This window comes from Dipteris shenzhenensis, chromosome 21 (assembly GCF_047967505.1).
Source record: "Dipteris shenzhenensis isolate YYH24624 ecotype China chromosome 21, Dip_SZ_1.0, whole genome shotgun sequence".
In the NCBI taxonomy this organism is placed as follows: domain Eukaryota; kingdom Viridiplantae; phylum Streptophyta; class Polypodiopsida; order Gleicheniales; family Dipteridaceae; genus Dipteris; species Dipteris shenzhenensis.
Window position 1 is genome coordinate 25,532,017 of NC_141616.1, and position 27,449 is coordinate 25,559,465.

Here is a 27,449-nt window from a genome sequence, read left to right on the forward strand (position 1 = left end):
ACACTAAAAGGGCTAAGGATAGTAGCCTGATAATCCTGGCACTATATGTGGATGATATGCTATTGGCTAGCAAGAATACTTATGAGCTAGATGCATTAAAGACCAAGTTGCATGAGGCCTTTGATATGAAGGATTTGGGATTTGCAGGTCATATTCTTGGTATGCGCATCACGCGTGATCGGAGTAGGAAACTCCTTCGGCTTTCACAAAAAGAGTATGTTACAAAAGTATTGCAACGTTTCAATATGGAGGGGGGGAAGGCAGTGAGTACTCCATTGCCTCCATATGTGAAACTGAGTCATACAGATAGTCCCAAATCAGATGAGGAAAAGGCCATGATGGCCAAGGTTCCTTATGCATCAGCAGTTGGGAGTCTTATGTATGCTATGATAGCTACTAGATCAGACATTGCATTTGCAGTGGGAGTTGTTAGCCGCTATATGGCTAATCCAGGAAAGAGGCATTGGGAGGCAGTTAAGTGCATTATGAGGTACATGAAGGGTACCAAGGAGATGTGCATTTGCTTTGGTAAAGGAGACATGCGTGTACTTGGGTACATAGATTCAGACTATGCAGGGCATGTGGATAGTAGGAGATCCACTTCTGGTTATGTGTTCACCTTTGCAGGTGGTGCAGTGTCGTGGATGTCTCGCGCACAGAAGTGCGTTGCTTTGTCTACCACAGAGGCTGAGTATGTTAGGCTGAGTATGTTGCAGCCACAGAGGGTTGCAAGGAGGCTATATGGCTTGATCGGCTAGTGGGAGATTTGGGGATTCATACAGGTGTACCGACATTGCATAGTGATTCCATGAGTGCTATTCAGCTAGCACGAAATCCGGTCTTTCATGCAAAGACCAAACACATTGAGGTCAGGTACCATTTCATCAGGGAGGTACTTGAGGACAAGTGCATAGAGCTTGTCAAGGTTCATACAGATGATAACCCTGTAGATATGCTGACGAAGAGTCTACTTAGTCAGCGGTTTGAGTATTGTCGTGTATTGATGGGCATTGGATAGTATGCTCACTGGTCGTTCTCCCTTAAAGGCACATTGTCCTTTAAGTGGGAGGTTGTGGGGGTTAAAGGTCACTGTGCCTTTACCCCGGTTATGTACAATACTCAAACACATATATAAATGAATGAAAAAGAAGATTAGGGTGGTTCTGCACCCACCAAAACTTGTGTGGCTCTTTGTCTCTCTCTCTCCTTCTTCTGTTCTTGCTTCCGTTGAGAGCACTCTCAGAAGGTAGATTTGCACAAGATGAAGCCAACTCATGATTATGGGGGGCTACTAGAATCTGTGCAATCATGAGTGAATGCATGAAGGTGCAAGAAGGGAGAGGGCCTAGGATCTCACCTAGGATCGACACGTGGCAAATGTATAAGGGGCTTCACCCAAGTATGAACTGGGTACTCCAAGATCAAGGTATATGACTCCTTGATGAATAAGACCTCCAATACCCCAAATCCACTTTTAAGGGGTTGAGGTCCTTGGAGTGGCTAGATAGATGGGGGTTGAGGCATCCTCATTGCATGCCTCCACCATTGGATATTACCACATGTCAAAAGCTATAACAATCAACCGAGGAATAATGAGTAACCAAAGATAGTGAGCTTGGGAGCACAATTGAGTGTCAGAGAGAGTCAAATATGTAGCTCTATTCATAGAAATCAAAGATGTGTTACCATGGTCCTAAAAGGATATGAAGAGTATTCCTATATAGAGTTGTCAGCATAGGAGATAATACAAAGAGAGTATTCTAAAGATCTTATTAACACCCCAAATATTTTATATCAATTAAGACCAAAATCCACAAATTGTTAGACTTTGGTTTCGCATATCATATCACATATAATCATAATGTATCACTCAAGTATCGATGTTGCTTGTCAAGGGAAATAAAATAGACTAATAGAGAGTGAGCGATCTGGTTTACAAAATTCTTGGCAAGACTAACCCATTGTGATTGCACCTTTCCCATGGCCATGTATGGACACTGTGTTAGATAGTGTAGCTAGAAAGGAGTTATACTCTTTCATGGATGGGTTTATCGGGTACAAGCAACTGAGTATGCACATACACGATCAGCCTAAGAGTATATTTGCTACACACTGGGGTACCTAGGCATGTAAAGTTATGCCATTTGGGATGAGCAATGCCCCATCTGCCTTCAAGCAAATAGCCAACCACCTCATTCCAAGATTACATGAGGGATTTGATGGAAGTATTTTTAGATTAATTTCGTGTACATAGTATGAAACAGACTCATTACAACATTTAAGGATATATTTGGAATGATGTTGCGAGTTTCATGTTGCCTTGAATCCTAAAAAGCGTGTATTCACAATACCTTATGGCATGTCAAGGAAGGGACTAACCACAGACATTAGGAAAATAATTAATATCTCAAGTCTCAAGTTTGAAAAAGAGTTGCCAAGTTATAGCCTTTCTTGGCTATGGTTTTTATAGTGGGAAGAAGGCATTACTCTTAACAAATGTATTTAAAAAAAGAGCTAAGATCATTTGGGATTATGAATGTGAGCAAGCATTTTACTACGTTTGCCAAGAATTGATGACAATACTCCTAATTGGGAGACTCCTAATTGGGAGAAATTAATATTCTCATTGGTAGTGTATTATGCCAAGCTGATTTGATAGTATTTAATCATCCAATCTTCTATGCAAGTGCCCCAACTCATCGTCTATACCTTTGAATGCCCCACCTAATGGGAAGAGAGAGAGAGAGAGAGAGAGAGAGAGAGAGAGAAGGGGGGGGTTAAGGGCGGGGAGTGGGAGAGGGAGAGGGAGTGTTAACTGTTGTTTAGATAGGCACTCATACTCCATCTTCTTCTTCTTTAGTGTTCCTCTTAGCTTTGCTACATATATCCTTTACCATCTAAATTTTAGGGCTATTGTCTCTAGCTCTCCCTAACTATAGGTCCTAAGGTTTGTAGCTTAAATAATTGTTGAAAGAAGGAGACACAATTGTATTCATATTATAACACTAATATGATGAACATTGATAATGACCATTTATGTTGCAAAAAATTGGGTTGTGTGGTTTTACCAAGAACACTTTGAATTTAGACATCTTAATTATAATTTTAAGCACACTTTGATTAAGAAATTGTTTAATATAGGTTAGGTCAATTTAGTTTATTGATGAGTAGGGAAAACACACACACATACATGCGTGCACGCTCGCTCGTGTACATGCACATGGACAGGTACACACACACCAACACACACATGCACACACACACATTCACATGCACATGCATGCACACATGGATGACCAATATGGGAATTTAAATGCTCACCTATAATTTTAGCCTTAAGTCTTGCCTTTTGCCTAAACAGAAAAATATCAATTGTGACTATTTTTTGTGTACTATTATCAACTAATGGTATGAGGTGTTTTATCACTAAGAAAAAGACAACAAGCCTCAAATGGACTATTCTCTTTAACCTTCAAAAGTAGATGATCGATAAAAAAATAGAAGGAAATTGCAAAGCGTGAACTTAAAGGAAAGAGCAAAGTGTGAACCTAAAGTAAATTGCAAAGGGACTAGGAAATTCCAAAGTCCAACTCTAAAGGAAAGATCTTATGAGTATAATTCATCGAAGTTAAGGCAACCATCTTTCTCAACTTTAAAATTGATGTGTAAGAAAACCATACTCGAAAATTCAATAACAAGAAGAAGCGTAAACATGATTGTGTAGTATATATTAAAGGTGTGCAATCTATTTTGTAAACATAGATTAAGTAAGACCATTCCAAGGAAAAGCATTGCAAAGAGCAAATGTGAGTGCAATATGGAAGAGCATTCAAGGTATACATTTTCAAGAAAATAAGAAATGTTAGTTAAGCGAAGCACATAACAAAATCAATAGTGGGGCCATTTAATTGAAAATGCTTTGATATGTGGAAACATAAACCAAAAGGATAGGAAAAACTCAGCTGCACATACTCCTGTGAACTTATTTTTGCTTTTTACACACATATAAGACAAGGATTGGACATTAGAACATGTATTTAAACTTTATCATATTATTCCAATGGATAAGAGGAATGGCATTTAGCCAATAGATGATTGGACGAGATGTAGATGTGTGTGTATGCATTGACATCTTGAAAAAGACTGCCTAATTGGTTATGTAATGGATGTGTCAAACAATTTTATGTTGTTCCCAAATGAATAAGAGAAGAACTATACAAATTGCAATGGGCCTATCAAGGAGACGTTTGACAACTCCTTCATGTTCACAAGCTAATAATGGTATGGTTGCTTTACAGTTTTTAATGTGATAATTGTAACTCTACTATAACAATTACCTGAAGATTGGGTGGCAAAAGTTAGATGTGAGTGAAAGGTTGGGCACGACGTAGTTGTGTATTGCATGGCATGTTCAAGAGGGATGGATTGCAACGTGCTAACAAATAGCTTAGTCTCAACTCGAGGCTTAGAGTAGGTTAAACTCCACTCTCTCTTGAGATTTGTACCCAATGTTTCGTGAGAATCTTAGTTGTGAAGTCCTCTAACAGGAGATTGCCTTTTGTAGTGTTTGGTTAGTCGAGCATTGTTGTCTCTGTGCTAACATGGACTTAGGTAGCACAAAATGTGTGTGTAGAGTAGCAGCAAAGCTCCACTTGCACTTGCAAAAGGCTAGGAATAATCTCTCTTAGGAATCCTCAACATGCAAGTTCTACTTGTAACTTCTACATGCGAGTTCTACATGCAACTCCTACATGCGAGTTCTACATGCAACTCCTACATGCGAGTTCTACATGCAACTTCTACATGCAACTCCTACATGCAACTTCTACATGCAACTCCTACATGCAACTTCTATATGTAAGTTCTACATGTAGAGAGAGAATGCCTTACAATTCCTACATGCAGAGAGAGAAGCTCTCCAACTTGTATAAATAACCCATAATGGAATGAAGCCCACACTCTTTGAGGCATTTGTTTGAGTTCTACTTTGGTATTCCAAGCAAATGTGTCCATGCTTCCTTGCACTCCACATCCAAAAGCATGTCCTAACCTTGCAACTCCTCCTCCCCTCTCCTCCAACCTTGCAACCCATCCTCTCCCTCTCCTCCTCCCCCCTCCTCCTCCCTCCTCCTCCCTTCTCCTCTCTCCTGTCTCTCCTTTCCCCACACGAGCAGCATGACCCAACGTCAGATCTCCAATTGTAACTAATGCCCATAGATATGAGCTCTAGCATTTGGGTTTTTTCACCAACATTGGTAGCAACATGAAGAATTTTGCAAGAGTTCTTAGCCTGACTGTTAAGGAAGATTTGAAACCTGCAATGTCACTTCTAGTTTCCACCCTCAGTGAGATCCTTATGAAGTGCATCATCTTGTGGCGTTTACATCTCTGTGTACTAGCAGAGCAAAATTTTTGAACAAAGATTAAGTTTCTTATTAGAGGCTGGATGCATTAAAATGTCCAAAGAATTGGCCAAGGCTCTAATCTGCATGATTACTAAGAACACATAGGAGGTGGAGGCCAACACAAATGCCCTTATGAGCTTGGCCTTTCCTACAATGATGTTTGTAGGATTCTAAAATTACACCCTCTTCTTTTCTAGGAAAACTTGAGAGAACTCCAAAGAAGAATCAATTACCTTTTGAATGCTTCGTGCCTCTCTCCCACAAACCTTCTAAAGTATCCACTCGATTGATGCATTAAACCTACTCATAAGATGCACAATTGGCTCAAATCAAAATGTTTAATACGATTGAGAATGAACCCCTCTCTAAATTGTAGCCTACTACATCCCCTCATGCAAGAAATCACGGTTGATTTGGGAACCTTCCACATTGGATTCTACAAATTTATGGGGAAAGTTGTTTTGGGACATAGACATGATGTAGTCTAGCTTGAAATTCACCTTTGAACGACCCGCTCCTGTATCCTCTCAATCCCCACTTCAATAGATTTTCTTCTTAAAAATTTTAAGGGTGTGTTGCTATCTATTTTTGAGAGTTCATCTGCTCCTCTATAGCCCCAATAGCTCTTTTTGCACCTAAAGAATTATGCAGTCCACCCTTCGATGACACGATCTATCTTCTAGTTCCTTATGGATGGTTTGTATACTGGATGAATGCACCACAAATAAGAAACCTCCTCACATCCTTTCTCTAGCCTCTCCAAGTCTACTCGCACCTACGGAAAGCTTGCTGGAGGAAGTGGTCAAAGTGATGGGGAGAGGAAGAGTTGAAGAAGAGGGTAAGAGGGAGATAGGAAAAGCGAGGTTGGATATACAAAGGGCAAGTGGAGGGCAAGAGGGAGATAGGAAAAGTGAGGCTGGATGTACAAAGGGCAGGTGGAAAGCCTGGGGCCTGAGAAGGTTGCTGTCTATCGTAGAAGCTTCGATTGATCATGCGGTTGCAAAAATGATGAGAAGATGAGTGGGAACGATGGGGAGAGATGTGTGGCCTCAGGTGATGAAGTTAAATCTTGAGAGCATACTTGGATATGCAGGGTGAAGCTATGGATGGCTACATATGGAAAGATAAATAAAAGATTCATTGTATCCATCAACAGAGTTTGCAGGGAACAAAAGTACCAAAGGAAGCTACTAGTACCAGAGAAAGAAAAGACCAAGGGAAGGGGGCTGGGAGGCTGAGAGGAGACACTTGCTATCTCCACCGCCATTGCTATGGCCATAGCTAAATCCTCTAGTGCCTTTTTTTGCTCCATCATCCTTTGAATCCTAATAGTGAGATCTCTTGTAATCATCCAGTGATGATTGCATTAGCTTTGGTCGCTTTCCACGTCTTTCATTTCCACTCGGGCAACAAAACATCTTTCAATAACAATGTGTCAAAGAAGAATCATGGATTCTAGCAACAAATTTCCCTTGATCTCTCTTTGGACGTCCCGCAATGAGAATGGAGTGAATTTTCTTGAAGCTACAAATAGATATCTACGAATCTCTCGAGAAAGGCTTGTAGGATCGACTTTGCATGGTTGTGCGGGGAGGCGAGGTAGAGAGGTATACTTTGCATAGTTGTCTGGGGAGGCGAGGCAACTAAGTGAAATTGCCAAAAATCACAATGAAAGAGCAAGGAGAAAAAATAGTCCTTTGCCTGCCACATGGTGCAGCCTTTTAGTGGCACATGGATGTTGAAAATAAGTAAATATAGATGCTCTTACACCTTCTTCCTCTCCCACTCCTGTGCTCCCCCTAAATCCTTAGTCCCTCAACCCTTGATCTCCATGATCTACAAGGGAGAAGAGTTCTCCACTATGTGCTCTACCCTAAACCCTAGAACCTCCTTCTAAACCTTGGAACCTCCTTTTAAAACCTTCAACCTCCTTCTAAACCTTATAACCTTCTTCTGAACACTAAACCTCCCTCTAACCCTCAAACTCCTCCTAAACCCTTAAACCCCTAATGAAGGCAAAAGCCTTCGTTATCCCAATCATGATGATGCACGTCCCTTTCACACATGCTTGCACTATGTTTGCTTACCACACTTAAGCCTATGTCTCTCACCAGAATGTGACCCAAGGTCCTAAGCTACACTTATACTACAAATGACAACACCAATATATATGTAGGTGACAAAAAGCCTCAGAAGCCTGCATACTTAGAATACCCTACTCTTCTTGCAGAAGCCGTGGGAAAGAGCCAACATTTGGTGCCACTGTCGGGGAGACTAGTGTCTCAAGTAAGGAGTAAACATATGCAAGTATGTGTAAAAAATGAACTACTATGAACTTTCATGAACATAACACTCAAGGGCAAGGAGAGTAAATTTTTTTCCAACTCTAGCCAAACATATCAACCCCAAGCATTAACCTTGGTTACTACCTTAAGAAATTTTCTTTGTTTCTTAAAAAGAAGCCACTTGAAGAACAAATTAGGCTAGGTAATGGACACGAATGCGTAGAGCTCACAATTTTGAACATTTCACCTTTTTACAGAAGATCGATCCGAGCTAGCCATGAGTTATTTCGAGCCTTTCTCATAGCAATAACCTAGCCATCCACCTACTGTCCATCCGCCCTTAACAATCATGTTACATTGAGAAAGACTTGGAGACCGTTGCAGATGACCATCTCGTCCTCTCTTTGAATTTTCATTAAAGTTTTCTGTCCGTCAAGTTTCCACCACCACCACCTCACACCTCCTCTCACACCACCTCCCCCTCACCCCCCCCCCCCTTTCCCCTCTCCACCTCCTTCCCCCCTCTGCACACACCCCCCCCCTCGCTCCACCACCACCCTCTCTCCACCATCACCCGCCCTCCATCCCCACCCCCCTCCACCACCCCCACCCCCTCCATCCCCCCCCCCCCAAACCCTCCCTTCCACCCCCCTCCATTCTCCCCCCCCCCCTCCACCCTCCACCCCCTCTCCACCCTCCTTTCCCCCCCTCCACCCCCCCCTCCATCCCCACCCCCCCCTTCTCTTCCACCCCCCTCCATCCCCCCCCCTCCATCCCCCCCCCTCTCTTCCACACCCCCCATTCCCCCCCGTCCACCCTCCCCCCCAGTCCACCCTCCTTTCCCCCCCTTCCCCCCCTCCACACCCCTCCATCTCCCCCCCCAACCCCCCCTCTCCACCCTCCTCCCCCCTCCCCCCTCCCCTCCATCCTCCTTTCCCCACCCCCCTCCATCCCCTCACCACCCCCTTCCCTTCCACCACCCCCCCCGCCCCCCCTCTGTTTCCCCCCCCTCCACACTCCCTCGCCTCTCTCCCTGCCCCACGCCCCCCCTTCCCCCTTCTATAATCTTAGGGGCCCTAAGGTCCCTGCTCTACAAGGCCGCCCGGCAACAGAGGCATGCGAGAAGTGGCACCACCTGTCGATTGATGGTGATGCCCACCTTGCTAGCGGCACGCCGACGACTATCGCCACCAAACAACGATGGCGCCCATGCAATGCCCGCCTCGCCCTCTCCGAACCTCCATCCCCTCCGTGCCACCTGCCTCACCCATGCCTCTCCTCCAACCTCCCCTCCTTCCTCGCCCGCGCCTCTACTGCTCCAACCTCCCCTCCTTCCACCTCCTCTCCATGCCTCTACCCCAACCTCCCCTCCTTCCACCGCCCCTCCAACCTCCTTTCACCTCCCCTCCTTTGCACCCCCTTAACTCCCACCTCCATCCCCACACATCCCCCCTCCAACCGCGACCCCCCCTCTCGTCGTCGCCTAGCACTGCCCCCCCTTTTTTTGTTTTATTTAAAATAAAAACTTAACCCTAATACTAAGATAACCCTAACACTAACCTAGTTAAGTTAGCTATATAGGTTAGGTTAGTAAGTTAGATTAGGTTAGTGAATTAGGTTAAGTTAGAATTAACTCTCTCTCTTAATTAGTCTAACTAACTATAGTAAGTTAGGCTTATAATTAGATTAGGTTAGCCTAGGGTGGATTAGTTACATTCTAGTTAGGTTAGACTAGCTGTGCTTCAGTTAGTAGACTAACTCTAGTTAGTTTACCTACTGTAGTTCTCCCCATGGGGGCTGGATGTTCTACTCTAAAGAACATGTATTGATCATATTTTTTATGTTATAATATACTACAAACTTTTTTCCGCCCAAAAAAATAAAATCCAACAAAATGCCAGTTCATGGTCACCCACAGAGTTGTTTTGGGACACATCGTTTCTCAAAATGGGATTTCAACTGACATGGACAAAATCAAAATCATCATGGAATTGCGGCCTCCTACAAATTCCAAAGGTGTACAGGTCTTTAACATGCCGTCTATTATAGAAGATTTATCTTGTGGTATGCCATGATAGCCAAACCACTTTACAAATTATTAGAGGAATTCTTATGGACAAAAGAGTGCGACCAAGCCTTTGCGCTTTTAAAGTGGCGCCTAATCACATCACCCATCCTTATATCTCCTAATTGGGATATTGATTTTCATGTTCATACTGATGGATCCAAGTTTGCAATTGGGAGTGTACTTTGTCAACCTGGTGAACATAAGAAAGATACCCATTCTACTTTGCCAGTCGACAACTCAATTATGCGAAGATAAACTATACCACCACATAAAGAGAAGCCCTAGCAATGGTGTATAGTGTTAAGAAATTTCGAAAATGATTTTGTCTTCTACACCAACCATCAAGCATTTCTTTATCTTGTAAATCGTCCATGTACAATAGGAAGAATAACCAGATGGCTCCTCTTGCTTCAAGAATTCAATTTCAAAATGGTTCGCAAAGGTGCCCAACACTACATTGCCGATCATATGTCTCGTGTCAAGTCGGAAGAAGAAGTCACTGGAGTAGAAGATGACTTGCCAGATGCCACACTATTTTAGATAGATGCTGTTCCACGTTGGTGTGCAGATATCATTGGTTACTTAATGGCAGGAAGACCACCCCTTGAAATGAAACCAGTGGATGCCAGAAAACTAATTTTAAAAGCTGCGCCCTATCAACTCATCGCAGGACAATGGTACAAGATGGGCAAGGACCAAGTTTTAAGAAGATGTGTAATGCCTCATGAGATCATGCCAATCTTGAGTGAAGTCCATGAAGGCATTGTAGGAGGACACTTCCAAGAGGAAGCCACAGCAAGAAAAGTCCTCGCAGGCTACTGGTGGCCAACACTTTGGGCAAGGAATGGACAGGCCGAATCCACCAACAAAATATTATGCATTATCCTCACCAAGGTAGTAGAACCACATCATTCTGATTAGGCAGAGAAACCAAATGCAGCCTTATGGGCATACTAAACCACACTCAAGTTCAGTACAAGGAATATACCTTTTCAATTGGTGTACAGCCTTGAAGCTGTGGTCCCACTAGAATTTGTAATACCAAGCCTATGCATAGTAGTATAGGAACGCATGGGAGATCACGCATCCCTAAAAGAAAGACTCTATCAATTGGAGAAGCATATAGAGACTAGATTAGTTGCTTATCATGCCATGACAACAGAAAAATGCAGAAGAAAGGCATGGTTTGACAGGAATCTTATAGCCAAAGACATCAAGGAAGGTGACCTAGTCTTGTTATACAATGCCAAAGTACACAATGAAAAACTCAAGTATCGAGTAAGAAAAATGAATCCCGTTAGAGCTGTGCTGCTAGAACATTGGATGGAGTCCAATTCAACACAACCATAAACAGGAGCCAACTGAAGCGCTACTACTTCAACATGCAAGCCATCCCCAATAAAAATAAACATTTGGGAAACCAAGTCTTCCTTAGTATTAGATTGTACCACGAGCACTCACTTGCATACGTACGTCCGCACATATAGGTAGCATCAACCGATTTCAACATAGGGCTGAGAAGTGATGCTTGAGTCCTAGTTGCCCTATGAAATCCCAACAATAACAAAAAAAGCATATAGTTAGTCCCTACCTAGTTACTAGGTCACGTGCACTCACACGCTTTCGCTTAGACACATAGTCAATTGCATGAATAATTGTGCCACACACTTTCATTCCACACTCTCAAAGCATGTGTAAAAATAAGCTCTCTCACAATACACACATAAATGTCATACATGCATGCCAACTAATCTAATGATCAATGGTACACCATATGAACATGGATGTAGGTTCAGAAACAATGCCACCACTAAAGAGGATGCGAAGAAAGAGCCAACAGACTCAACCACGAGACCTCCTCCAGAGTTTGCAACCATCTACCTCCTCTTAACCACGGCGACCACTGGTATTTGGGGTTTAGAGCAATAGCTCTGAGGAGGATTCTGTGCATGACATGGAAACCCAAGAAGAACGAATGCCACCCCAGTCTCACTACCAGCCTACACAACCATTGACGGGGCCCAGTCATTGGAACTTGTGTGGCCACCTACATCGACTTATGCTCTTTCCAACACAACAACATCTTTCTTAGAGCAAAGGGGTCTGGGCAGTTTGTATGAGAGCCTAAAATCCTTGGAGTATAGTCCTACAATGACCACATACATCACGGACTTTCTCCATTCTTATCACTTCAGCGATGCACAGGTTGGCAGGTATGGCACTATCACTGTACATCAGAGCCCACTCAACATTATCCTCATTACCTTCTCACCAGCATGGGAGTTGTCACTAACTTCTCCTACTATCACATTGGCAAATGCGGATACCTCAGAAGAAATGCTTATTTTGGAGGTCGGAATTGAGGAATTGCCCCATGAGATGCTACAGCTTAGCGCACAACAACTGCAACTGCTATATCTCCAACAACAATAGCAACCAAAGCCAGAGCCCACATCGGCACCAAATCTTGAGGCTACATCAGCACCAGCACCACCCATCAATGCCATGCCAGTCCATGAGCCATAAGGGGAGCTAGTACCAGATCAATAGTATGACTACTATATCCAAGTGACTGACTTACTGTTGGAACAACCCCCAACAAGTACTACATAATCATCAGGATGGCTTCATGGGCACCAATTGTAGCAGCAATATCGCCAATCATCATCATCGTCTGTCATTCTCCATCATCAAGCTAGCCAAATGCTCCAAATGTCAAAACTATTCACTAGCTTGGCCAAGGAGAAGCATGCACGAGAATTGGGAAGACAGCAGGCTGCAGCAATAACAATTGAAGACCAATTCCAAGGAATCACCATAGAGGCCAGGGCACTTCGGGCGCAAATAGATGAGAAAGAGGTTAAAGAAGTGCGCATGAATCAAGCTCTCCGAGCTCAAGAGAAGGCAGTGAGGGATGTGACCTCCAACCTCCATCAAAGCCAAATACAACTGCTCGGGGGGGTCACTCACCATATGTAACCCTATCACATGAGTTCAACAGAAGGACATTTTTAATATCTAATTTTTATACAAGTTAATCTACATAAGGAAGTATTTAAAAAAATTTTGGGAAAAATTTACAGATTTGTATAGAAAAAGGGTACATTTTATTAATGAAAATTTTACAAATAAGGGATTTTAGAAATAGTCCTTGAACGCACGTCATATAGAGGGTTTATACATAGTGACCCCCCCGACTACAATTGACAGCAGTGGTACAAGCTATGGCAATCCTACAGACCTGCTATGACTACTTAACCTCCACACATGCTTAGCAGATGGAGAAACTGGCACAAGCTTGACTCATTCTAATCCACAAAGAAGAAGAGTTACGGGATTGCCAAGAAAAGCTTGAAGACATGCAACAATCTTTGGCAATACACACATTCAGCATTGAGTTTACAAGGGACTGCTGAATCTTAAAGGACCAACTTGCTACCGCTAAAGAGGCCAGCACGTCTCAAGCATAAGTCTTGGACCAATGGTCCAATACCACTGAAGTCATTCCTCAACAAGCGCAAGTTACCTTGCAAATGAAAAAACTTAAGGAGGCATATACATCCATTTACCATAAATATAAAGAAAAAATGGATGGGATGCAATCCCAAAAGATAGTCATCTCCAAAATTGAACTCCAATTGTTAGTGCATAACAATGAGGCAATGGAAGACAACACCAATGAAGTCCCACTACAATGCACATGGTGATGTACCAAGAGCTTGTGGCTGCTCTAAAAGTGAAAGATCACTTTAAACCACGAGTGCTTATCCAATGGAAGCAACTCCAAATCAGAATCATATCCGCTCATCTAGCAATCAAATGGGAACCTTCCATAGGGACCAAAACTCTGCGCATAATTTGCTAAGACTTGTCCAAAGATGATAAAAATCTATTCTGCCTGTCTACACATGTTGGGTTTATAGCACTCAAGACAGATGCTTTTATTGCATATGTATGCCTCATGGGTAGTCCTCCCCTTAGGCTTATTGCTGGTTTGTTGCCATTGCTACAAAGGCCGTCACTATTATTTGCAAGGCATGACATAACCGACATCCCACCCTTGCAACAGTTGATGATCCCATCGCACCAGCAAAAAGAAGTGTTAGAAGATGACAGGGCCTATCTCACATCCAACTTCCCATATCTAACCACTCTCTATGCCAACCTCATAACTTCACTTACCCTTGCTGCTACCCTCTTAACCTTCTGTGAGCTTTAGCCTAACATCTACTCCCTTCATCGTCCCTTTGCTCATGCCTCTCACCACTTTCAACTAATCCAACAGTCACAAACTTACGAGCCTCTCACACCTAGCTTCTTCCCCTCCCTTGCTAATCCTACCCTCGAGGATTACCAAGCTGCTCAATCCATTTGCCCAGTTCTTCCCTCCCTCCCCTATGATTCCCCTTCCACAACTAACACTCTTCCATATTTCTCCCCCATGTCCCCAGATTCTCTCCCTGCCCTGTCATCATCTCCGACACTACTTGTGCTGCCATCAACAGAAAATGACCCAATATTTGATTTTGAATATCAGGATCGCACCCCCATGCCAAATTCCAATGATGGATATGATTTTGATGTGATACCACTTCCTAGTAACCCCATCAAGGATTTTTGGAACAAATATCCTAATATGAAAACTCGAGGTGGATGGACCCTGGACAACTTGCCTACCAACCTTCTCAACGTCAAGTTAGTGAAGATTGGGTAAGCAAGTTGGATCGCCAACTTGGTGCCATCCCAAGCTCTTTCATGTAATCTTCTTGAAAGAATACCTGCGTGCACCTCCATGTCTCGGAACCCATTGCAAGTTTTATGCAGTTCCACGACGTCACGTATGGGAAGCCAACATACACACTTTGGGTGAAGATCGCACCATTAACTGGCCAATGATCGAGCCATACTTTGGTGTAGAATGGAATATCCAAGGCACGTTGATCCGAGTACTTCAACAGCATGAGCAAATAATGCGCGACAACATTGACCGCATCTTTCACCAAAGTGCTATCTTCAGCAAAACATTGGAATACATTCTAGAGGTCCCCAGCCATATCGATCGCCATTTGCCTCCACTCAATTTCAATCCCAATGAACGGATTGATGCTCAGATTACAAGCCGACTCTATTAAAGAGTCATCTTTTTAAAAGCACGCCACATATCTTTGTTTGAACAAATGGTGGATACAGGCTACCTAAAAACAGAGCAAAAATTGTACGGTAACTCCTACATGCGAGTTCTACATGCAACTCCTACATGCAACATGCAACTTATAACTCCTACATGCTTCTATATGCAAGTTCTGCATGTAGAGGAAGAATGTCTTTCAATATCTACATGGAGAGAGAAGCTCTCCAACTTGTATAAATATCCCATAATGGAATGAAACCCACACTCTTTGCGGCATTGTGTTGAGTTCTACTTTGGTATTCCAAGCAACCTTGCAACCCATCCTCTGCCTCTCCTCCTCCCCCCTCCTCCTCCCCCTCCTACCTCCTCCTCCCTCCTCCTCTCTCTTCTCCTCCTCCCTCCTCCTCCCTTCTCTTCTCTCTTCTTTCTCCCCATGCTCTTACACCTTCTTCCTCTCCCACTCTTATGCTTCCCCTAAACCCTTAGTCCCTCAACCCTTAACCTCCATGATCTACGAGGGAAACGAGTTCTCCACCATGTGCTCTACCCTAAACCTTGGAACCTCCTTCTAAACCTTGGAACATCCTTCTAAACCTTATAGCCTCCTTCTGTGAACCACCCTGAACCTCCCTCTAACCCTCAAACGCCTCCTAAACCCTTCAATCCCTAATGAAGGAAAAAGCCTCCCAATCATGATGATGCACATCCCTTTCACACATGCATGCACTATGTTTACTTACCACACTCAAGTGTACGTCTCTCACCGAAATATCTGTAGGTGATAAAAAGCCTCGAAACCTGCATACTGAGAATACCCTACTCTTCCTATGTGGAAGCCGTGGAAAAGAGCCAACAAGCATGAAGGTCCATCTATGAAGTGCTTGAAATACCAATTGACTACCCTTGCATTTGTTTGTCCCCCACCCTACTCTTCCTGTGGAAGCCATGGGAAAGAGCCAACAAGCATGAAGGTCCATCTATGAAGTGCTTGGAATACCAATTGACTACCCTTGCATTTGTTTATCCCCCACCCTACTCTTCCTGTGGAAGCCGTGGGAAAGAGCCAACAAGCATGAAGGTCCATCTATGAAGTGCTTGGAATACCAATTGAATACCCTTGCATTTGTTTGTCCCCCATGTGATGCCTATAGGTGTCATTAGAAACATGATGTTTGTAGCCAGTTTGTCCCCCATGTGATTCCTATAGGTGTCAGTAGAAACATGATGTTTATAGAGCCAGTTTGTCCCCCATGTTGCCCCATGATGCTTACATGTGTCAGTAGAAACAGATGTTTGCACTGTTTGTAGGTAAAACATTTTTTGTGTGGTTCTGCTCACGGCATGTCAAGTTTCAGGATGTAGTGATTGTGTGGGAGAGAGCTTGTTCTCGAGAAGTGAGAGATTTGTCTTGAGGGTGTTTATAGACTACCCACTGTAGGCATGTCCAGGGATCATGGAGAGGCTAGATGCATTCAATGCACCATGGATGGGTGCCTGGCTTAGGTGCCCAACAGCTTAAGGCTAGGTTTAAATGGGGGTGGTAGCCATAATGCCTTTTGGAGGGTGGTTGCCGTTGTGGGATGTTCACACAGGACATCACAACAATATATTCATTTATTACCATATAATCATAGCTCTTGGTTATGTGAGAACACTTATTGACTATTGTGGAGGCACTTGGGTTCAAATCTTGACCATTGCTACATGCCAACAATTTGAGCTGGATAGAGGGAGGATGGCTGGTGCTTTTTTTTTTGGGGGGGGGGGGGGGGGGAGGGGGCCTCTAAGATTTGACCCGTCAAGTGACACCCCTTTAAGCATGATGGCATCTGACCTAAGCGAAAGAGAGGGATGAATAAAATCCGGTGAAGGGGATAAAAATGACATTGTTGAGAGAAAAACTACAATATTCACCATAAAAGATACTGTCTCAGGGACAGAAATAAGAGAGAACGTGCAAAGTATACATACACATGAACCATCAATATTTGTAAATTTAACAACAACAAAAGATAGGATTCGAGGTCCGAAAAATCTGCAAAAGGGAAAGCAATTGGGTAAAGCAAGAAAAGCGTGAAACGGAGATGATGTGATTGGGAGAGGAAGGGAAACAAGGTGAATGATATTCAATCATTCATAAGGCCTGCCCAAGATAAAAAAAGTAAACAAAAAGGAATCCACTGAAAATTGTGTGAAGGAAGAGGAGATAAAGGCAAGGGAGAGAGAGAGAGAGAAGAAAGGTGGAGATCGTGTGTAAGAAGACTTGAGGAGATAAAGAAGGGAAGAAAGAGAGGGAGAGAGATGGGAAGAAATAGGATGGGAATGGGAAAAGGTGGTCCCAAGTGGTCCCATATATATTTCTATCCTATTCCCATCCCACCATGTGCTAACAAAATTTAAGAACTAGGGATGGGTTTAGGAGGAAGAGGACACATGGCATCATTTCATGTGTTTAAGAGGTGGGGACCTTGTGGAGACAAGGACACATGTCATCCTTCCATGTTTTTGAATCCCTAAAAAAGGGGAACCCATTCTGGGTGCGAGGGTCTAGAGGCCATGGTCGAGGATGGGAGAAAAAGTGGCTACTCCCATTCAAAATCCATCCTAGAGCACTTGGTGTAGGATGGGAGGAATGATGACAAAAATATTCCCATCCGAAACCCATGCTAGCCCCATCCATGTGGGAAGGCCCTTAGGGAGACCAAAAAACTTTTTTTGGGTAGGAGAGAAAAAGGAAAAGAAAATGATAATAGGAGGATGCGAGATGAAGGAGATGAAAGATTCTAAAAGATTCAGTTGTCGTGTGTGTGTGTGTGGATAGGGCCTTTGGGTCTTCGTCTTTGCTTGAACCAATCTTTCTATATCTATCTATCTATGTATATAATCTATGGCTTTTGCTGTTTTTTGTAAGCCTGCCTAAACCTCGCACTAGGGCTTTCTTCTTTCGCTGCACTTCCATCCCCTTCCATCCCTCCCTCCTCACCTCCCGACGGAGTTTCCATAGCCCCTTTCCTTTTCTCCTCCCCACCGAGATCTTGAGAATCCCCTAGTTTCCTCTGCCTTTCCTTATCCCTTTGTCCTTCATGCACAGCGCAGCGGAGTTTTTCTTCTTGCCACGCACCGCCGGAGACGGTCTCGCGAGAGATAGCATGCCCCAACCCCTCCATCGCGACGAAGAAAGAAGAAAACGAGCCAGAGCGACCGTAATCACTCTACATCTGCTGCAAGACTAACGACAGAGGAAAGTAGAGCTGGAAAGATCTTAGACTCCAAACAACTTTGCCACAGCGTACCGCTTCCTTTCGGTTTTCGACATGGACTCGCCGGCTGGCGGTGCAGCATTATATGTGCACCTGCATGCTTCGGAAGCGGCTTTGCCTTCTTGCTCTGGTTCCTTACCCTCTTCGTGTTCCTCTCAGGTTCACGATCCCAAGCCCTTGTTTTTCCATCCTGGCAGTCTATCTTCTTCTCGCCAAGTTAAGCCTTTTCTGTATGGGGGCCCTGGGAATGCTTTTGGATCGCTCTCTTATGCTTCGCTGGCCGTTCCAGAAGCCATACTTATTAGACCTCCCTCTGTTCCATATCGATCGCGGCACCCAAGCCACATTCAAGGGTTCTCCACGCTGTTTGGAGGTTGCAAAGGGCTTCCGTATGTGGACTGCCTATATCGATGGAATGCCCGAAGCTTTGCATGCAGGGTCGCAAGCTCGAATATTGGGCAGGTGCAGGAGGCTAGTAATGCCGAGGTATAATATCTATGGACCACAGAGGCACCGATTCAATAACTCAAAACGTGATGGATTACCTGCAGCATTAGTCACTTCATGGACATGAAATAAAAATGCCTTGATTCGGAGACATGAAAATCTAGCGAAAGCAAATATTGTGAACGCTTGAAGTTTCACAGGTTTATTGCGCTGTTTCCTAATTCACGTAACAGTTTATGTGTAGGAGGTTCTCATAAAGGACCACGAAGAGAAGGTACAAATCAAAGGGCAAAGTGATGGAAGGACTCCAAATGAGACTGATGACAAGGTCAAAGAAGATGCTAATGGACGTGAGCCTTTGCAACTCAAACATAAAAGCCAGATGCTGAATAGAGTTGTTTTTGGGACTGTCATTGGCCTTGCGATGGGTGGAGTGGTTGTTGCTGGGGGTTGGTGGTTCACTGCGGGGGTAACTCTCTTTGTCTTGATAGCAACTGGCGAGTTTTTTGAACTTGTAAGGAGCACTGGAATAGCTGAGGGGATGACTCCACCTCCTCGTGCTGTATCAAGATCGTGTTCTCTGATCTGTGCGGCAATGCCTCTTATGACTTTGTATGTAAAAGGTTCTTCTTCTCCCTTTTCAGCCAATGTAACAGCTAAAATAGGTTTACTACTCACGTGTTTTTTCCGCTGGAGATGTGTTTCAAAATGCACGAAGTGAGATATCCTTGGGTTTTGGTAGCTGTACAAGGAACCAAGAGATTGTATCCAGATTTGTGTCGTTGATTCTTTTGCCTTTTAGCTTTTAATTTTGAGAGGATTTTGTTGCTAAATGCTTACAGATTCTTCCAAAGAAAGTCTTGATTGGATTTAAAACTCACAGAAAGCCTTTAAGTGAAATCAGCCTGGCTAGTCTTGTCAATCTTGTCTACAGGTCCGAAAGGAAATTTAAGGTACAGTCAATCTTATTTTTACATTTCAGCGTGTTGCTTATATTTGACAAAAGCTGTAACAAAACACGGGGGGGTACACGGTTTCTTTTCTTAGTGTTTCCTTAGGCTGTGTTTTCCCAAGGCCTTGTATGTTTGCTCGGGTTTAGTTTCACCCATTGGAGCCGGGCGACATTTGTCAGCATCTGTGAGATTTGGTAGGGGACCCAGGTCATTACTGGCATTGAAACTCTGGTAGCTATTGCATGCAATGTGATCCAATGGCCCGAGGTGTGTTTTACATGACCTGCTCAAGGGGTCCTGTGGCTGTTGTCACACATCTCCAGAAGTCCAGCCACCAGTCCACCATTGGATGGCGTTTTCAACCTACCCAAACAGCCTTCATCCGTTTTGTTGAGGGCCAACCACACTTGTATCCAACCCTAGAGGCTCTGATGTGTTTTTGGTGCCCTGATTTACCAGAGCCCTAAGCAATTAAGTAGCACTTAACATACTCAAGTTTTCTGCAACGAGCAGTAGTCTATGTGTTCATCTTAGACATACTAGGCCTGATGCATGCACACGTGGATTCTCTCTGTCATCTCAATTAGTCTTCATGCTTCAACACTCAGTCAGTTAGTACAGACAGCCTTAGCTTACATGTTTGTTACATTGGTACAAGAGAAGTTTCAGAGAGTGAGAAATTAAGAATTTTTTCTTCAAGGTTGGCCTGAAGAGTGGGGTCTTGGAACAAGTATGGCACCGAGCAATCAAGCTCGACTTAAGAAGGCGAAGAAGATTTGGGAGGTGGTGGTAAAGCATTGGACCTCCCTGCTACAAACGCTTGCCACCCTAACGTGATTGTGGGTCTCAACATGGGGAAGGACATCTACTATAGGATGAATCACACCTCGGTGCACGAGGTGACAAGGGTCTATGAAGTCTTCCGCGAATGCAGGGAACCCCTGATTCCCTGATGTTAGGCAGCACGCATGGTTAATTGCATGAGCAGTGAAGAGAGATCCAAGCCCCGAGGAAATGGCTTGAAGGAGATTTTGAACCCGGAACTGACGTTTCAGGGATTCAACTAAGGCAAAAAACGAATGCTTCGACCAAAGAGCGAAGCAAGCTGCTACCGACCAAAGAGCGAATGGGTCAGGGCCAGGACCAGGGTGAAGTGGGCAGCAGCTTGTACCCCCTCTCAACATTGTGTAGATTGGATGCCCAATCATCCATAGCCGGTGCTACGCAACAAAGCAAGGTGGCACTATGCGACAAGGTGAGGTGGCGAAGGGCCTTGGCTATAAGAGGCCTTTGGCAGATCATAGATGACAGATGACAGTGAACATAGGGTCCGCAAAGGTCAACCTTGTTTGTAGGATCTGCAAAGGTAAACTGTGTTAGTACAATTCCATACAATCTAATGGCACCTACCCCCTTTTGAAGAGGATGTGTGAACAGTTGTAAATGTGATGGGTACTAATGTCAGAAGAGGTCATGTATCTAAAGTTCTACGAGCTACCGAGGCAACATGGCTGTACCTAATTGCCGGCTAAACAATAGAGAAAGGCTAATTCCAATTTGTATCTATACATTTCCTCTGTGTGTGTGTGTGTGTTTCTCATTCGATTTATGAGTTGTGCGTTCCCCCTTGCCCCCATGCTTCACTGCACATCGATTTGCATTGCTCGATGAAACGTGAACACCCCACTTGTCATTTGGAAATAGCCATTGCCCTGCACACCCAGAATGAAACAAAGTGTGATGGGACAAACTGAAGCACAACACGCAGTACCACGATTCAGCGTTAACAGTGCCATATCTGTCTTGCCATACGTACCGCCTTGTGCTTTCACCTCTTGTGGCCATGGCAGACTAGCTTGTAGGATTCAGGAACCATAGACTTCAGAGAGAATGGGATCAAGGGAAGAATAGGAGAGAAGGCTCTGAAAAAGCAAAGGGAGAGAGATGTGGGATGCATTAACAAGGAGTTTGGGTGCACGGATGTGCAGGTTGGAGGAAGCAAGGATGAGGAAAGAGAGTGAGTATTGCATGGTCCAAAATGGAGAAGCTAGGAGGGATTCCGGAATCTTGCGAAACCCAGATGGCATTTTATTCTTGGGTACTGATGAGAACATAAGTGTAGCTTTGCTTACTAAGTTCTTTTGCTTCTTTTTTATTTTTCTCATTTACGCATTCTCATTTACGCATCTCTTTTGTTCTTTTGCTTGTTCTATGATTAAAAAAATTATAAATTGTAAGGTTGGATATATTCTAGTCTTATAAAGGTATATAAGCTAGGAGGGAGAACTAGCTGGCTGTCCAATGCAGCCAGGCTGGGCTTCCAAAAGCCCCAATCTGTCCACTAGTGCTGCAAGGTCCACCAAATATACGAGCAATGGCTGAGAGGTGGTAAGATGTGAGGATAGGTGGAGCAAGCTACAGCAGAAAACATACGCCAAATTAGAATGTGAAAATGCTTGCGGCAGCATTTACTAGGTGCATAGGTACCTAGCGTTTCGCAGGCTGCCAGTGCGTTCTGCCGAACGTTTTTGGGTTTTTTTTGTTCACAGTGGCTTTGGGAGGGCACAGAGAGGAGGCTGGAGGCTGGCAGAAGTTGGCGGCTATCTTAGCGGGGAGTTGCACAAGGGCAGAGGAAGGAGGCTGGGGGTGGCACAAGCGGCAGCTAGTATAGTGGCTAGCATGGCGGTGAGAGCTGTATTTAAGGGCATGCTGCACGAAAAGGTGAAAAAACAGCTACAATCCACTTCTTAAATAGCTCCCATGAACACAACTGAATCAAATAGCAAAGACATCTTGAAAATGGAAACTCGATATATTCTAGTCCTATGAACACAAATTTTGTTTGTAAGGAGATTTCTTAAACAAGTACAGTTCTGTTTGTTCCATGCTTTTCTTAGTATTGCAGGCATTTTACTCAATGTTTTCCCCTACTTACGTTTCTCTTCTTAAAAAAAACAAAAAGTAGAATTTTTTGATAATCAAGTGGTATTTGCACAGGTACTTTGGAGGCCGTGTAAGTGTTGCAGTTACAACAGCTTCATTTTTCCTAGCCATTGTACTCCTACTCCAGCGTGAGAAGCCTCGTTTTGCGCAACTAAGCAGTGCCATCTTCGTTCTGTTTTTCTTGGGTTATCTGCCATGCTTTTGGATCAAACTTCGCTGTGGCACTGCGATTCCTGCTTTAAGTTCAAGTCAGTACTTAAACCATCTCTCCTCTCTCTTCCCTTGCCTCTAGTAAGACACATTTCTTTTCTATAATCATTCTGAGTTCATTGCATTTAATTTTCATTCCATTCAAGCTGGTCAAATTGATGTTTGTGAATGTGCCTTTTATCACTCAGCTAGTAGACAGCACAAAGATCAGGTATCCAACTAAAATAATCAAATTTGCTGAGAATGATTAGGACCAGATCAGATATATGGAATTGTAGATTTCTTTTGCTGTTGAGCATGCAGCTATGTTCTATGTATGTAGAGTGATTGCATTAAGATGCTCTCAAGTTGAGCTTCTTGAATGTATTATTCACAGGCTATGCATCCCTTTGCAAAAGGAGCACCGCTGTAAAATGAGCACGGATCTCACCTGAGTGCTCTACATGTATTCTCTGGTTTCTTATACATAGAACCAGCCTTAGGTGTTGGGGCTTTTCTTGCTGTCCATGTCATCTGGTTAATGTTTGTTGTTTTTTGAGTTGAGATTAAAAAATGCAACTTTTTACCTATATACTGAAATGGGTTCTTACTGTCATATGTCTCTCTGATGTACGGTTGCTATCTATATGGATTATGGCTGCACGTTGGGGAAAATGTGTATAAATTCTGCTAAATCTATGAAGTAATGCATTATTTTGTATGCAGTCGTTAAAAAGTACATTCAGGGATGAGAAGAGCGGAGAGAGGGAAAAGGCTCAGAGAGGGCTGAGAGTGGGCTGAGAGAGGCCAAGGGGTTGAGAGAGGGATGAGATAGGGCTGATAACTTAGAGGGCTGAATAAGGCTGAGAGAGGCAAGGGGATGATGGAGATGTGAGAGTCAAGACCCGAGAGCTCCAGCAGACTAGAGAAAGAAAGAAAGAAAGAAAATTTATTAAAGTCTTCGGAAGACCTATGCGTCAAGGTTAAAAAGTGCATTCAGGGATGAGAAGAGCGGAGAGAGGGAAAAGGCTCGGAGAGGGCTGAGAGTGGGCTGAGAGTGTAAGAAATCCTAGATTTACTATATTTAGAAATGTGCTAAGGAACAGAAAGGAGACTGAGATAGCAGAGAACAAGGAATAATTGCATTGCTTGAATGTCTGTAGGGTAGATGTTGTGTGTCATCCATACAATTGGGCCTCTCTTATATAGAGAGTGAAGAGTCACACATGAAAAGGTGTGTACTCCAAAGGGTATGTACCCCTTGTGAAGGGTGTGACCCTTGATGAGAGGGTACATTACAATAGAAATGTCTCTTCAATAGGATGTCTCTTGTGAAGGCTTGTGCCTCAAGTGTGATCCGGAAGGGTCCATGGTATCGTGGTCGCAACTTAGGAAACACAGACTTAACTGTCTTATAGCGATGTGGGGCTACAAATAATAGCACCATGTCACCAGTGTTAAATTCCAGGTGACGTCTATGTTTGTTGGCAGACTGTTGATACCGCTCTTGCGCTTTTCGCATATGATCCCTGACTTGCAATAGAATGTCTTGCATTTCTTGAACCAGTTGATCAGCTAGGGCCACTCGATGTTGAAGTACAAAATTCGTTGGTACAATCGGAGTGTGTCCATAAGCTGCTTGGAATGGAGTCATGCTGATGGCACTATGGAAAGAGTTATTATAAGCAAACTCAAGGAGTGGTAGATACTCTTCCCAAGCTGCTAGGCGTGACTGAACATAATGTCGAAGCATTTCTTCCAGAACTTGGTTGACTCTTTCAGTCTGGCGATATGATTCTGGGTGGTAGGCTGAACTGAACAGTAGAGTTGTACCCAAAGATTCGAACAGTGAAATCCAAAAGTGACTGGTAAACTTAGGATCTCTGTCGGATATGATATTCTTGGGCAATCCATGGTGTCGGAAGATGTGTTGTATGAAAAGTTTGGCTATGTCCGGAGCTTGTGCACTGCTTTTGCAAGCAACAAAGTGTGCCATTTTGGACAATCGATCAACAATTACCATAATCTGAGTGTTACCCCTAGAGGATCGTGGTAGTGTTGTAATGAAATCCATGGAAATACTTTCCCACCTTTCAGTTGAAACTAGAAGAGGCTGAAGAAGTCCTGTTGGCAGTCGTCGGCTTGCTTTCATTTGTTGACAAGATAAGCAAGATGTAACCATTTTGATGACGTCGCTTTTCATATGAGGCCAGTAGTATGTTGCACTGAGTAACCGATAAGTCTTATTGATGCCTGGATGGGCAGCATAAGGAACTACATAATGCTCTTTTAACAAAAGACGTCGAACATCCTTGTCATGTGGTACACAGACGCGATCTTGATAATACAGAAGGTCGTCCGTATAAGAATAGGAAGAGAAAATCTTCTGTTCGGAAGTCGAAGGTTGATCTTTGGAAAGAACCTGTACTGCTGTGCCGAAGTCTTTATCATTGAAATACTTTCCTTTGAATGAATTCGGAACATCCACAGATAATGTAGAGATTACCATAGCTGATGCTAGAGGTAACCTGCTGAGAGCATCTGCAACTACATTGTGTAGTCCTGGAATGTACTCAATGGTCATGTGAAAGTTGGCCAGAAACTCAACCCAGCGTGCTTATCGAGCGTTCATGACTGGCTGAGTAAAGATATACTTTAAAGAGTGATGGTCTGTCTTGACCACAGAGTCGGCTCCCATGAGATAATGTTTCCAAGAGCGATAAGCATGTACAACAGCAAGAAACTCCTTATCATAAACCGGGTATCGGGTTTGGATATCAGAATGTTTATGGCTGTCAAAAGCAATAACTCTGCCTTCTTGCATCAAGATTGCTCCTGTAGCGATGTCGGAAGCGTCGGTCATGACCTCAAATGGAAGGTTTGGGTCAGCACCATAACTGGTGTGGTAGTGAGTGCTTGCTTGAGTTGTTGGAAACTATACTCTGTTTTGGGAAGCCACTGAAAAACTGCTGTGCTTTTCAATAATTCGGACATAGGAGCTGCGATTTCGGAAAACTGATAGACCTTTGTATGGTAAAAGTTTGCCAATCCGAGAAAAGAGCGGACATCATGAACATTCTTAGGAGTAGGCCAATTTCGGATTACCTTGACCTTCTTGGGATCCACAGAGATGCCTTGAGCTGAAATAACATGTCCCAAATATTCGAGTTGGGTTTTGAAGAACTCACTCTTCTCAATGTTGTTGTAGAGAGAATTTGCACGGAGACCTTCAAAAACTTGGTGAAGATGTTGTTTGTGCTCATGTAAGGATCTGCTGAAAACGAGGATGTCATCGAGGTAAACGATGACGAACTTATCGAGGAAAGGCCTGAAGATGTCGTTCATTAATGTCATGAATGTGGCCGGGGCATTGTTTAACCCAAAAGGCATGACCAAACATTCATAGTGTCCATACTTTGTTCGAAAAGCTGTCTTGTACTCATCGCCTTCTCGTATGCGAATTTGATGATAACCTGAACGAAGATCAATCTTGGAGAATTGTGTTGCATGTAGAAGTTGATCGAAGAGGTCATCGATGCGAGGCAATGGATACTTGTTTTTGATAGTGAGCTTGTTGAGGGCTCGGTAGTCGATGCAGAGGCGCATTGACTTATTCTTTTTTTCCACAAGTAGTACAGGAGATCGGAAAGGGCTGCGACTGGGCCGAATGTGACCTTTGTCGAGTAGTTCGGTGACCTGTCTTTGGATTTCTTCATTTTGAGTGTGAGAAACCCGATAAGGAGGTTTCGACGGTGGATTACTGCCGGGAATAAGTTCAATTGGGTGATCCACTGGTCGTCGAGGTTTTAACTGCTTTGGCAATTCCTGTGGAAAAAGGTTCAGGTAGGGCTGGAAAAAAGGTTGGTTGAGGTATTCAGGAGGATCCTTTGTTGGTGTCTCCTCTACGACCGTAACCAACAGAAGTGAAGTCTTTACTTGGCGTTTACGAACCCACTTCTTTACTTGTAGGGCATAGGCAACTGGGGTTGAAGGAGAGTCCCTAGAACCAGTGAGCTGAATAAGTTTTCCCTGGTGGACAAACTGGATAGTATGGCTGCGAAAACTGATTGATGGATCATAGTCGTAGAGCCACTGTTGTCCGAGTATGACATCGTACCGAGAAAGAGGCATAATGTCGAAGTTCAACTTGTCCGTATAATGTTGGATGCGAAAAGACAAGTTTTTGATCTTGGTATTGCACAAGAAAGTCGTTCCATTTGCGAGTTCAATGTGATAGTCCATGAGACTAGGACTGGTGGTCAACCGAAGTTTGTCGACCATAGAACTTGCTAGGAAGTTATGAGAACAGCCACTGTCGATGAGGATGGTGACCGTTGTTCCACGAATCGATCCTTGAACACAAAGTACTTGAGTGGCCAGGAAAGGTTCGGGGTTGCTGGCAAGGCTCAGGTGGATGGTATTTGCCATTCGAACAGCTTTGCCTTTCTTGTCTTGTGCTGGGGTAGCTTCTTCTCTTTGGGAAGTGCTAGGTTCCATATTGGAATTTTGCTTTGGTTGCTTGGGACAATCGAACCATCTATGGTCGCTTGTACAGATGGTACACAGTCCTTTTGTGCTGGAGCTGTTCTTCTTGTCAGTGGCCGCACCTTTATGTTGGGGATGTCGGTAATGACTTTGTGAAGAAGAAGAAACGCGATCCTTGAAGGAGTGCTTCTGTTGGAATCCAGCAAATGATTTCTGAGGCTTCTGGGGATCTTGAGACTGTTGCTGACCTTGATTACTGAAGTTTTTCCGAAACCTGGTGTTA

At 43.8% G+C, this 27,449-nt stretch overlaps 1 protein-coding gene across 3 annotated transcripts in view; it reads left to right on the forward strand.

The window, feature by feature from the left end:
- The first annotated feature begins 17,714 nt into the window (after positions 1-17,714).
- LOC147888684 (phosphatidate cytidylyltransferase 4, chloroplastic-like) overlaps positions 17,715-27,449 on the forward strand; it is a 28,001-nt gene continuing 18,266 nt past the window's right edge. For 2 of the 3 annotated variants that reach the window (XR_015543035.1, XM_087392846.1), the window contains exons 1-3: positions 17,715-18,635; positions 18,841-19,208; positions 22,547-22,740. Coding sequence is in view for 2 of the 3 variants with exons in the window: in XM_087392846.1 (XP_087248972.1) it covers positions 18,204-18,635; positions 18,841-19,208; positions 22,547-22,740 (994 nt within the window). In the remaining variant the exon portion in view is untranslated. The remainder of the gene's footprint in view (positions 18,636-18,840; positions 19,209-22,546; positions 22,741-27,449) is intronic. The other variant, XM_087392847.1, reaches the window with a different exon arrangement.